The 14,554-nt window shown below is 38.8% G+C and overlaps 1 protein-coding gene across 2 annotated transcripts in view; it reads right to left on the bottom strand.

Moving 5' to 3' along the window:
* The window catches only part of USP25 (ubiquitin specific peptidase 25), a 90,471-nt gene that overhangs the window by 45,795 nt on the left and 30,122 nt on the right, over positions 1-14,554 (bottom strand). For both annotated transcript variants that reach the window (XM_032097255.1, XM_032097263.1), the window contains 2 exons: positions 13,659-13,782; positions 7,499-7,661 (listed from right to left, as the gene is read on the bottom strand). In XM_032097255.1, coding sequence (XP_031953146.1) covers positions 7,499-7,661; positions 13,659-13,782 — 287 coding nt within the window. The remainder of the gene's footprint in view (positions 1-7,498; positions 7,662-13,658; positions 13,783-14,554) is intronic.

Here is a 14,554-nt window from a genome sequence, read left to right as displayed (position 1 = left end):
AGTCACCCAAAACATAGTTTTGTGCTTCTTTATATACACTGAGGATTTGGCACAGTCCAAAGCTTCTCTCACATTCTTTAGAAAACTTCATGTGAGAAAGACAGAAAGGAAGTGAGGAAAGCAGCTTCAGCCTAGGACTTGAGCAGGTTCCTGTTCAAACTTCACTGTGGAAGTATAGGAAGAGGAGTTTTCTTTTTCTCTTTCCCGCTGAAACCAAAACTCATACAGACAGATATGACACTGCCCGACGGCTGAACTTCAGCACAACCACCCCACGTGTACAGTGGCAGTGACCAGGAAAACATTTAGTAATTTCAGAATCACAGAGCAATTCAATCCCAGGTCTCAAAACTTTTGGAAAATACCTCTAAAAGGACATTTTTACTTACAACCAACAAACCAATTAGCTTTCCAAACTGCTGAAAACCTAGGTATGAAATGCAGTTTTAAGCCATCATGTCTTACATCTCTAAAAGGCTGAGGTGCAACATGGAACAAGATGGAAAACAGCTTGCATACTGTTGGAGATAGAAAGTCAAACTAAGACCTCTAGAAGGCTTGGGTTAAGTCAACATTTTAAACAGCTCACTATGGCATTACCAGCCTGCATTTAGAGAACATTTACTTGTTTATAGCAACAAACTCAGAACACTACTGCAATTTAGAAGACAGCTAAGTATGATATGTGTCCAGAAGAATTCGCTTTATGCTTGTGTCTTGGCACATACTAAAAAATGCCGTTCAACCACTCCTCTATTACATGGTCAAAGCAAGAAAAAAAAAATCTGTTAGGACATAAAACAACAGCCAACTTTTCCTTACATGGTTACAGTTTTCAACTTCTTGCCTAAATGAAGTGACATAAATTTAAATAACACACCTAAACTATGCATCCTGTATCCTTTATTCTAACTAAATGGGCAACTATTTATGAGTCAAAGTGAAAGCCATGATTCATTAAAGCTTTCCATACCTTTGCAACGAATTTTGCAGTATTACACATCAGTAAATATATGGTAAGAGTTTGAAGTATCACACAACCTGAGGGAACCAGAGACTACAGAAGCACAAAAAGCAGGAAAAGGAATACTCTGTCAGCAAATATCATAGGATGACTGAATTTGGAAGGGACAGGTTCACTTTACAGGGCAACAGAGGGAATGACAGAGGAATGGAAAGCAAGAAACTAGATTTCCAACATCATCATTCCTCTGCCCATGAAACTCTACAGAACGGTTTATATCTATACCCCCCACCAACCCCTGCCCCAGGCTGCCCCACAGTGAAAAGAGTGGAAAGAAAATATTCCATCAATGACCATTTTAACTCATATGGGGATTGAGCATGTTCTTTAGCCTACAGCCTTGCACTGCATGCCGAGGGAAGCAAGGGGCTCATGTACATGTATATATGTGCACATTTAATTATATAATCCTCGTCTTTTTGGTATTAATGCACTACCACATCATCCATCACAATCCTTCCCATTCATCGTGACAAATGAGAAACATAAAATAATGTACAAGTTAGATACTTGTGGTAGGCTGCTTTAAAGAAGAACAATATTGGTAAGAACAGAGGAGATCCTAACCTCATATATATTGACATCAGGAAAACAAGAAGGCTGCTCCCAAACATAAAACTACAGAGTAAAATGCCAGAAGTGGTGTTAGGGACCCTGAAAATAAAAGTTAAAGAGCACCCTTGGAGATTTATGCTTGTTAACTTCATTCAGCAAGCTATGCACTTTTGGGGAAGAAAAAAATCTCATCGGACTCTGACAGACTCACAGAGAAAAGAGTGTGGAGATGCCAAGCCCCAGCTGTCCTGTTGGGATACCTCATTTGGTAAAAGGAGGGGCTGCAATCTGGCCCTCTGGAAGTCATGAGATGGGGAGGGGAGTGCACATGGTACGCAAGGAATAGGACTGGAGAAAGGGGAAACAGCAGCATTTACAGTACACTTTTCACTGATTCCCCACACACTTTCCTCCTCCCACAGAAATCTGCCTCGGCACACCGAGTCTGTGACATTCTCTAAACAACCTGGGCATCATCTCCCATGGCACCCTTTCCACAGGGCAGGTCCTGCCAGGACATTACTTCTTGCACATGACCAGAACCCTACCTGAGACTCCAAAAGATAAAGTTAGTCTAGTGCAATGTCTTAAACCAAAACATCTAGGGGAGAACTTGCACAGCCAGCAAGATTAAGACATGATTCCAACAACTCATCCATGTCCTGTGTTACTTGCCTTCTACATCCCACATCCTGCAAACTCTTAACTTGCGCTCAGCGTGACACAAAGGAACTGCTCCACAGGCTCCATAAATCTATTATTTCTAAGTCATTTTCAAGCTATAAACTCTTACAGCCAAGAAAACTGTGACGTTACCTTTTCACAAGGGAGCCACTAAAATCTACTGCAGAAAAGTAAAAACATACAGTGGTATGTTTGTGTTTTGTTTCTTTAAAGAACTTGATGTCTTAAGTTCTGTTTCAAGAGCAGACATATGTAGTTACAATAATGAGAATTTTAAAAAATTAATAAATAAACAACACACAGCCAACACAGAAATACTCTAAAGCCTCAAGATTTATGGGTCCTTCATCTAACTAAACAGTAGCAAAAGCATGCATGGGTGAACTCCTGTCCCACATGTAAGTTTATTACAAGTTCAAGAAGAGGTAGAAAAATCATTAAGGAACTTGATTCATTTCTTGGCAGGTGAGGAAGAAATGAACGTGATTTAATACAGTTTTGTTTCGACATATTGTCTTGGGGACTCAGTTTTAAATTGTTATTATCAAGTCAGAAGTCCTCAACAGCAGGGCAGATTTTTAGAAGCTACACTGCGGGAGAAATATTACTGCTCATTCTAATGCTGCTGATTGTAACTGTTGAAAGCAAAACTTTGTTTTGGAGCTCTCTGAAGAGAGACTCCCCTCTTCACCTGCAGAAGAGGATGACTTCCACATGTGCCTACTTCTCCAAGGCAAAATAAATACAGGTTAAAGGCAACATTTCCAGCGATATTTGAATCTTGTTAGAGCTTGCTGTCACTCACTACAAATGTCTCTGGAGGAATTTCATGCTCTTAATGCAAATACACAAACCATTTATGACTGCATTTCACTAAGTCAGTTAATTGGTACATACATTGCAAAAGGAAAGCATAAAAATGTCAAAATCTTTTTTTTTTTCCTTAACAAGCACCCCTTAAATAGAAGGAAGATTTTTCTTTCTTTGCAATTTAGTTTTAGATTATATTACACAATATATCATTGTGACTGACAGTAGTTAACATTTAGATATTGTTGACCTAAGCAACGTGTCAGGTTACGAAAGCGTCCCAAAGAAAGCAAGAAAATATTTCTACATAGTCAATGCAACCCAAGTAGTCAATCTGCCCTGGGAATAAATAAATATGGTATTAGCTCATGTTCTAAATTAACATGCATTAAATTTCCTGGGATGGTTGCTTGAAACAGAAATCTTCCTGGCTGACAGATAATATTAATAACCTAAATTTTCAACCAACTGAAGTTATAAATCTTTCAATGGTTTGCTTGAAGTACATTCCATAGACCTAACTCCAGAAGTTTCACTATCTTTTAGGATCAAGCCATTATAATTCCAGACACCACAGACTTTTCACATAGTATGGCTGGTGACCATAAGAACTAGCTAGGTCTCTTTCAAATCTGTTTTCAAGGTATAAAGTTGCACACTGGGTATAAATAACATGAGATCATAGGTCTAGCAGAGGTTTTTACATTCTCTGCCCTCTGCTCTTACCTCTGTGGTTAATGAATTAAAAATTCAAGTTTCCATGAAAACATTTATTTAAATATTTGCAGTTTCCTATATATAAAAGTCATTTACAGAAATGCACACACACAAAATCAGTCATCTATAAATTTGGGACTACTAGGAATGTAAAATCTGATTACACAATAGAGAAGATAAAACACCAAGTCACATTATCTCCATAAAGATCTTAATGAAAATAAAATGTTTGCTTCTGCTAGGACAATGTTTCTGCTATTGCAAAAAGAGCTATGCATGCAAAGGAATAAGGAAAGGAAGAGAGATGAACAAGGGAAACATGAAAAGATCTCTAGGAACACAGAAATTTTTAACACCTGTTAGTTTACTAAATGCCTAAAGAGGCCTAAGAACATAAAAACTTCAATATGAAGGAGGGGTCATAGAACAATTAAATCTTTCCATTTCATTATCCACAGCAGCGTTACCTACACGCAACCTGCAGGTAAGTAAATCCTTCCTGTTAAAAAACAAAACCAAAGCAACAAACAAAACGACCCACCACAAACAAAACCAAAAACCTCCAAGTCAGGCAGAACATGGGTAACAGTAATCCAATGTATGCAGTCTACTGGGATTTCAGGGCAATTTCTGAAGAAGTCATTCAATGAAAGCTTTTAACTAAGCACCAATGAGGTGAGATGGAAGGTCCAGGCACAAACAAATAGGCAATCAAAAATTAAGAGATGAGCAAGAGCCAAACATCTGTTCCAGCCTGAAGGGAGGTCACTGCAAATTCACAAACTCTGCACTGGTAAGTAAAATCCAGAAGAGATCTAAAAAGGACAGCAAGTTTTGACCAGGTTTACTCAGTAAAGAGATATGCAGTGTAGTAAAAGCAAGAGTTGGCAAACATGAACTGACAGAAACATCATATGAGACTGAGTATCTGTGTAAGAAGAAAGCTAAATTCAAAACTGCTATGTGTACGGTGAGGTCCATGGTGGAAAGCAACTCTGGAATTTATAGATAATGATGAGCACCAAACTAACTAGCATTATTCAAAACTTTGAATTTATGCCAGATGGTTCCATGAAAGTATCAGATCAATACATGAAGCAGAATCATAGTTAAAAGCAGAGTAAAACAATTAGGAAGGGAAGACAGAATGAAACAGAAAACATTAGTATAGAATAACAGGGTAATTCAGCTCAGAAGATACTGATGGAAGTCTCTTGTCAAGCCTCCCACTTGACCTCACAGGAGGTCACCTGTGAGATCACACCAGGATACTCTGGGCTTTTTTTCAGACATCTTAAAACTTTCCAAGGTTTGACAGACCCTGCACAGCCTCTCTGGGCAACCTCCACTGCCTGCCTGCCTTCATGGGAAAAAATGCTTCTTATATCCAGGCTTAATCTTCCTTATCTCAATGACTCCTATTACCTCTCACCCTCCCAATATGCACTGCTCTAAAAAGCCTGGCTCCAGTAAATCAGAAACCTCTTTTATTCTCCATGACTTTTCAAAAATGAGAGAGTTGCCTTGCTAAGACTTTTTCCCACTGTCTCTAATCACCACTGGACATAGCTCAGTGGGTCCTGTGGACTTTTATGGGTCAAATTAGCATCTTGAACTCTACTATTTCACAGTTGCTGCACTCAAGAGTACCCACATTACCTCTAGTTCTCCCATTTTTGGGGAAGAGCAGATTCAGCTGTGCATCACACTTAGTTGGCCCATCAGTGCTCATACCAAGAAGTGATTCCTCAAACCCTCCAGAAATCTGGTTTGCTTGTGTCCTGCTGTGTTGGAACCAGCAAGTCAGGATGTTTATTAAAGTTTCCCATGGGAACCACAGACTGTAATCCAGAGACTTCCCTGACTTTCAAGAAGGCTGTGTGCACATCCTCATCCTGAGGTGGGTAGTCTGTAGCAGATTAATCATAATGGCACACTTCTACCAGCGTCTCCTCTGATCCTGATCCACAGACTCTCATCTTAAACTGTCACCTTGTCCCACACAAGTACCACACACATTTGAGCTACTCCTTCAGGAGGAAGGCAGTGCCTCTCCTTGTCATCCCTACTTGTCTTTCCTGAGGAGCCTGTATCTCTCCCTCATACCACCTCCAACTGACAGCACACTCACATCTTAAGAGCTTTCCTCATCCCCCAACTAAAATGCTACTAGAGCTAGAAAAGATCTGGGGAACAGCAACAAAGCAAATCAGGGCTTAGAATAGATTCTACAGGTGGCAGTTCAGCATCCAGCCTGGAAAAAAAAAAGACCACTGAGGTGTTGAGAGTAGGAGAGCAGCCCACAGAACCATAATGGCAATCAACTTCTGTTTGGTCCACCAGGAGACATGGAGGCTACTGGACAAAGATAGTGGGAGCCAGGTTCAAAAAAAACCACATGAAACTGAGGCAGTTCTTCATGCAATAGGAAGCACAACTCTGGAATTTCTCCCCAAAGGACCCTATGGGTGCAAAATTTTGCAAGGTTCAAGGAAGACAAGTACATACAATGGAGGTCCCCTGGGGCTTACAAACTAAATAAACCGCAAAGGATTAAAAAAAACCTTCCAAGATAAAAGTAGTGGGAGGCTCAGGAGTGTTTTACTAGCAATATCCTGAGTACTGTTTACACTCTTCTGTAAGCACCCATCTGTGGAAATTGATGGGCAGAACATTGATCTAAATGGACTCAGCCTGAAGTACAACAGTCATCTTTCAACAGCCAGTATGAAAGTAACAGTATTAGTTTGTCTGAAGTGCTTCAGCCTGATACCAATTTGTTAAAAAGGGGTATTAAATATTTTATTTTCTTCCTCTCAAAACCTCAGACTTCTATGAAAAGTTACAATACTCTGCATTTGTTTCTTGTAGACTAAAAAAAAATTTCCCACTATTGTATTCCAGTTTCATGCGCAGCTTTCTGTAGGTTAAAATGCTTTTCAGTAGATCTACAGATTATTTACAAAAACATACATCTCCTAAAAGATGAATTCATAAAGTTTATGTACATCAATTATTGATATTAGAAAGTTAGCTTTCAGTATGCAAGTTGCAGTATCTGTACTCATTTCCCTACTCACCCTATCTTTTTATAAAAAAAGCATACATATTGATTGTATCACATAAAACAATCAAAACCAGTTGCAATTGCATCCATCAGACCTTCCCCTTCATTCTTCTGAAGTTTCCTTCTTTATCAGTTACTCCTTTTACCTTACCCAGCTATGTGTATCCCCTTGTAGCCATTCGAGTAAGCACTCCATGACTGAGTATCTCCACTCTTCTACCTACCTCCATTGTCAGCCATCCCCTTTCAGTCATTTGCATGTGCTCCTTTTAATACAAAAAGTCAGTTCCGTAACCCCATTTTCTCATGCTCTTTGGCATCCACAATTGCCACTGATGTCAGCATCAGCTGCACACACCCAGGATCTTCAGAGAGCCAACTCCTTGTCTTCAACAACTTCTTAATAAGAAACATTTTGAAGCTTCACTTAGATATGCTACTAGTACTTTCTACACTTCAATCTGACTTATGGGCCGACACATTAAGAGATTCAATAAATAAGTAATGCTCATAAACGTCTCATGCAGTGGCCTGAACTTCCCAGGAAAAGAGATGATTTTAAGTTATTCACTTAAAATGAGCTAACTCACCTCCCAATAGATACAATGAAGAGTGCACATAGCTAATTGAAGAGTGCTTACCTGAATGACAGCACTAAACCAGCACGTGTTGCCAACATTCTTTAATCCTACTGGGCAGTTGTCTTGCCGCTTTCGATCATAAGGGTTTGGAGAGTCACTCCATACCTCTGGATGCGTCCTCTTTAAACTTGCTTTATTTTCTGCAATACTGGCTTCTAGAACTCTTCAGGAACAGAAGGGAGGGGAAAAATGTGAGGAAAAAAAACAAAAACCCCAAGAAAAACAAACAACCCCCCCCCCCCACCAAGTAGTAAAATACATTCAGGTAGTAATATAGACATGATGATGACATCATTCACGTATTGCTGCTGAGCAATATATGCAATATATTATATTATATGCAATAACATGTCTTCAAAATGCTATTTTAATTTTAGCTATGCTACAGCAATTCCATTACCTTTTGGAAAATGGTATCAGTGAGTGCATTAATCTCCTGTGAGATCTCTAGATTACAAGAGCCATGTCTACAAGTCATCAATTATTTAAGAACCAGATTCAAACAGGATGGATAAATTTTAGGCAGCGCTAATAGTACAGTGCTTTCATCTACAAATGCTTTTATTGCTGTGCAAAGCACAAAGTCGCCAATCTTCCACTTACTGACAGGAAGCCAAAGCTAGCTAGGCAACTTTCAAAAATGACCGCAGTTTTCTTAGTTTCCACTTTTGCAACTCATGCAACTGTGGCTAATCCCTTCACATGGCAAGTAATTACTTTATGAGCCATGGAGAGACATCTCCCTGCAATTTTTCAAATGCCACCCAACACTCTAATTTGTATGCTTCAATGTCCACTTTCTTTGCTGGAAACTGTTCCTATGCGATTTATGCTGAATATCCGTATTTCATATGATAGTAAAACCTGATGGCTGTGAAGCTCTCCAACTCAAGCTTCACTCAACACATTATTTCTGTATCAGCACGTATGCCCAGCCTGGCAACAAAGTACACTTTTGTGGCCAGGTATATTCTATATAGCAAGATGGAGGTGGATGCACTGAGGTCATGTAACAGCGGCTCTAACTCATATGACAAGAGCACTACTGACACAGTAGTCACTGTCCCCAGCCATCCAGTCCAACTCTGAAACAAAAAAAAATGCTGAGCTGCTCTCCAACACCAAGCACAGGATATCACAAGCTGCATCACAAGCGTCTAGGCAGTCTGAGCAGCATGAAGAGTTGCCCCCTTTCAGTTCTAGACTCACTAAACACAAAAGAAAGGCCAGGCTTAGGTTAGTCTGTAAAGGGAGCTCCTAAAGGATAAAGTTTGAACATCTTAGAAAAAACATAGAAGTGGACAACCCCCCACCCCATAATCCCTCAGCTTCCTAACTACACCTTTATTTCAAGCCATGTTCCTGTTGAAGAAAGAAAAGCTATCTTACCAAGACCTGTGAAGCATCAGATTAATTTACTGCAGATAACTGCCCTGGGGAACATACTAATTTGTCATTGATACTTATTTTGGAAAAAATACAGTAAAAGAGAGGCATTCTAAATTTGAGAGACCATTTGATACAAATACCATTTTTGTATGCATCTGTCTCAGAAAGAACATAAAACTGGTAATTTCCTAAGGATTAACCAATTTAGTTTTTTACACCACCTTGTAAACAGCATTGAAAGGACAGGCACATAATCCACTAAGACTTTCTGTTCTGACGTCTCTTCAAACAGTGCACAGGGATGGAACCTGACTCTGATTGTTCTAAGAGTCTTTTCTGATAGTGTTTTCTATTAAGAAAACCCCAAAATGTAAAGAAACCGTCAAATTCATTTCCCTTTTCACCAATACAGTCCTTCAAAAGTGTTAGATGACCAGTGTATCTTTGCTTTGAGAGCAGAAGTTGTCATTGAGGACATTAAAAATCAATTAAAAAATATCATACATAGTTCAAATAATTTCTCATGCATGTAGAATTGCTTAAAATCTTGTTTAAATTAAATTGAAGGGACCTTTAAAACTGACAGGAAGATTGACAGACTGGAATAAATTTAAATGATTTTGTAACAGGACTACAATACCTACTTCACACCATTGGGTTTCATGGTAACAGTCAAACTTCCCTTTTTTTGTTCCCCCCACAAGCTCAAGAATATTTCAAGGTATTTCAAGATTCAAGTTCAGAAAAATAAACATTCTCAAACTGAAACAGTTCCTTGACTCCATGAGTATTACCATTCATCAGCTTAATTACCTACTAAAATTTCTTTCTTGTATTTGAATCTGTGTTTCTTTAGCAGGTAAGAGATTTACTTATCTCTAGCTCGACCTGAAATGTGTTTCCATGTGTTAATAAAGTATTTGATTCCGAAGGCGTCATAGTATTTTTTCCTTAATTCTACTCATAATATTATCTGTCCTCAGAGAGCACAAGCAATAACTGCACATTCTATGTGTTGAATTCATTTTCAGATATAATGATAGCTGTGATGCAGTTAAATCAAAAATGAAAAGTGAAATAAAGTGTAGGGAGCACAGTAAATAGGAACCTAATGATCGGCTCAAAAGCTACATAAATAAATGTATTTACTAGCACAGTGAGATATCTCATATAAAATGCTCACTGTCTTACATTCATAGAGCCACAATTTGGGACATCACCTGGATCAAGAATCTTACATTACTTGACGAAATGAGCATCCTTCCAGAGAGTTATTACAAGGATTTAGCAATTCTGATGACAGAGCTGAAGCCCCACTTGGTGACCCTCGGGGACAGTCTCCAGCACACAGCCATCAGCTACGTGCAGGGCTTGGCATCTCCCCGGACTCATGGGACCTATGCCTCCCCCACCTCTGAGGCTGGAATCTTGTTTGGAGCGAAACGCTGTAGCAAGGGTTAGTTAGTGCCAGCCTTGGCATGAGACTTGAAAGCAGTTTTTTATTTCTCTGTAACAAGATGGGCACATCCAAGCAGCTTTGCAGAACAGCACAGGGCTCACCAAAGCAAAAACCCCAGGGCAAGGCGAGTCCACAGCACAAAGATTCAGTCAAACCACTCTGAGGAAGCCCACTCAACATGCTGCAGAAAAGCCCACTCTGTCAGGTTACTCAGCTAAAAGAGCATGGGAAGCTATTTGTACTGCGACTGTCTTACAGCTGGACATCCAGGAATATATCCCTGACTCTACAACATTCCACAATCCCACCTTGGATCTACACACACAATGCTTAACCACAGTGCAGAGTTCCTAGCAGTTTCAGTGACTGTGATTTAAAAAAAAGCCCAGGGATTGTGCATCCTTTATGCCCTGACAGCCTGGACTCATTTTTATGTGGGCATTACTGCAGGCACAACACAGGCCAGCTGACTTCTCCTTCCAGTAATATCTCACTGCCTTCCTTAGTGAAGCCCTATTTGGCCAGTTTCAGACTCCTTCAATCCAGGAAAAGTAATATAAACAGAAGACACTTTCTCACAACAGGAAGTACATTGATCATGCACATTTCTCTGGGAGATGTAAAGAGGAAACAGGAAAAGACTTTAAGCGTGCCACGTACGAGATGTTCAGCTCGGACACTTGAACATTTCAGATGCACTCCTCTCAACACCTACACAGTAATCAGATCTGTCCTCATTATGCAGCCTAAAGCAGTTACATTCAGGAACACAAATTCTACATGCATTACAACATTAATTACACAAGTCGAGAAATTCCATTAATTCTCACTTGGAAACCCTAACAAAATCTGTGCAAATTAGGTTCCAAACCACTATGAATACCTTTGAAAAAATATTCTCCACACCAAAAACTATTTAAATATGCACATGGCCGGAATTTTTAAAAATGAAATATTTCCACAGTTACAATTTGCTTATTATTGACCTCCTATTTGATTTCTGCTTCTTGTTTTATCTAGAAAATCAAAAGCATCTAGCTGTAGCTTGACTTGTTTACAAACACAGTGTTCTACTTTTTGTTTTGAGAAGTTCTGCACAGATCCTGCACTTTCTATTGGAATGCCAACATTCTTCTGCGGTGTATTAACTACAAAGTGGGGTTTTTTTTGTTTTGTTTTGCGGGGGTTTTTTGGGGGGGGGGTTGTAATAAAACCAGTCTGAAATTCTGTCCTTAACGAAACTGATTGAAAAGTTCGGATCAAGAATTCTGAACTTTCTATATTTGTTCAACACTGACATAATTTGCCATCAGCTCAGAGTGCTTCCACGTTACTGAGTTGATCTAATGTCTCAATACTGCCAAAACCTTCAAGATCCTCCCTCATCTCTCCATCCATTCACAAAGTCCCACTCCATTCCTTGTGTCATGAAATACTAAGGATCCTTCAGTGAATATTTTTGTATGGCTTTGTGAAATGTATTTGTGCAACAAATGGTCCAAAGAACGCTCCAGGAAGCATAGAAAATGTGGTGCAGTGCACCAAGGGGATTATGACCTGCAATAAGCTCTTCATTTGACATTGCACATATTACTGTGTGCAATTTTGCCATTAGATGCAAGTCTCTATTTCACAAGACCAACATTTTCTTTGCAAATAACCAAACAGATGGTCTACATGCCTTTGTACATATAGAAAAAAAGGCATACTTTGTTATTTCCTGCAGCCAGAAAAATATACACTGTAATTTAAGTAGAAAGCATTTATGGGCTAAGTTATGGGCTAAGCAGATAAGACCAAAGAGAAGTTTTTAGTTTCAAAATTGAAAAACAAAGTCTTCAGCAAATATCCTAAATCTTCAAGGCTCCCAAGAATTGAACACAGCACAAGCAGTCAAGGCTTGGGAAAGGAAGAAGAGGGAAAAAATTTTCCATCCCCAGAAATAGGTCCATCTTTCTGAGTGCCTGCCTAAATCACAATTCTGTAATTATGACAATTCTGACCTTCAAAAAAGAACAAGTGAGAGCTGACCTTCTGAAAAAAAGACTGGAGAGAACTTCCACCATCCTCCTGTACAGATGCACATACCAAGGTCTTAGAAAAAAGCAACCCCTTAAACACTTCTTACACTTATTAATGAGAATATAAATCCCTCTCATCCTACCTTTTCCTCCTAAAATATGTTATCTTAAATTCATATAACAAGATGGCTTTTATCATAGATGGGGGGGTGGAAGGGTATGTTTATTCTTACAATTAGCACATTTATTTTTCAAAAGGAAAAAGAAAATTACTGTTGATAAAGTAATATAAATAAAGCAATAAAATATCCATATTCTCAGAGACGGAGTTTTCTAATTAGTCATGTAGCCTGTCAAACACAATGAACTGAGAAAAAGAGTAATTGTGGTTAATCTCCACCATCTAAATTATTTTTCTATAAAATTGGTCTTTTACAAGGAGGCAGTACTTTGCGTCCTATCAAGGATCAAATCATTGCCTGTTTCCCTTAGAACAAGGCCAGCCACAAACGAAAAACTCAACATTCCTCCCAAGGCCAGTTACAGATGGAAAAAAGAAACAACATCCCTCCCACACAACCCTACACCCAGGCTTAGTTCAAGTCCCAAACATTTCATAATTGTATCAACATTACCAAAAAACAAACTGTACAAAAAAGTTATCATAAAATCTGATCAAAAGTTAACTCAAAGACTCTTATCACACCCAAATTGAGAGAATTAAGTTTATAAAACTTTAAACCCAGAACTTCACTCAAAGCTTATAAATCTTATTTGTTAAATAGGTTAATAACATTCATCATCTGCTAAAATAGAGCAGCTGCTCTTAGTATACTCAAGCCATAATATTAATACCCAGTCCCTCAATCTCAGCCTTTGCACAGAGGGAAGAAAACGTTATTGTAAAAAGAACACTGCAAAAAACAGGATAAAGTATTTATTAGCTTCTTAATTATATTTTGGTTTTGTTGCTTTTTACCTGGTACACAAGAGAAGCTTTGGGGTTTAGGTCCTATTTAAATATGACCACATATTCTCTATCTCCATCCACTTCCTCCATATTTAAACAAATATATCAATATGAAACATACTATTAAATCTTAGTCCACACATAATAGACTATTTTCCAGTGTAGAACATACAATACATTAAAGTAACATCCTGAAGCCAGGCATATCAGTAGCACAAGTAAAAGTAAACAAGTTATTCTTTGTTAAAAGTTTAAAAAGCAATACAGGCCAATCTCCAACTCTTTAATTTAATTTCTGCTTTATATAAGTTGGTTGTTTACCTGCTAATGGCTTGTTCCTCATCTGTTATTCCAGTCTCCCTGAATGCCCTGTTTGATTCCTCCAAACTCAAGGCAATTGCCCTCTGAAGATCATCTTTATCATCTCCAGTGAGATCAATCACATCTGAAAAGCAAAACTATCTTTCTCAAAATTAAAAGTGAAACAGAATGAAAGGTAAGTCTTACTGTAGAGGAGAGAGCCCACGTGGATTGCTGAGCACCATTCCAGTCCATCCCTCCTGTGCACTATGCTCTTCCAACCACTAACCCTGCTAAGAGCTCCCTTCTGCCTCCAAGCCAGATAAAAACCTCAGCAGCTTGCTCTTGATATGATGAGCTGTAGTTCTCCCTGCTCCTAATACTCTTAAGTGTCACAAAGCTATGGGACAAATTTAGGAATCCATGTTTTCTGAAAGCCTTCTTAAAGCAATACACTTAAATGCATTACTTCAGCTACTGAGATCAGTTGCTTCAGGGAACACATAATGAAGAGGACCTTACTTAAAAAGGACACCTTAATCGAGCATAGTTAATTTTTCTCCTCATGAAGAAACAATGTAACGGAGTTTTCCCAACACAGCCCCAAATTCTACAAGTATTTCTGTACCCTGGTGAGCCAAATATTTCACACAGCTTCATAACAAGTGGGAGAGTTCCTTATTCAACCTAATTATTTTCTATCTGGTCTGTGCATTCCTTTTCTGAACATATTTAAATCCAATTTCGTGTACTGGAAGTATTGCATCTCAACATGAAAACAAATACTGGAGACAAATTGAGAATCCATACTTGGATACAGGGAGAATGCTGGATGGACTGTATTTACTGACTGAAAACAGCCCTACTTCTGCTTTCTTTACCACCTCTTCTTATCTAAAGGATCAAATACTGACATC

Source organism: Corvus moneduloides, chromosome 2 (assembly GCF_009650955.1).
Source record: "Corvus moneduloides isolate bCorMon1 chromosome 2, bCorMon1.pri, whole genome shotgun sequence".
NCBI lineage: Eukaryota > Metazoa > Chordata > Aves > Passeriformes > Corvidae > Corvus > Corvus moneduloides.
This window is presented reverse-complemented; position numbering and strand designations above follow the sequence as displayed.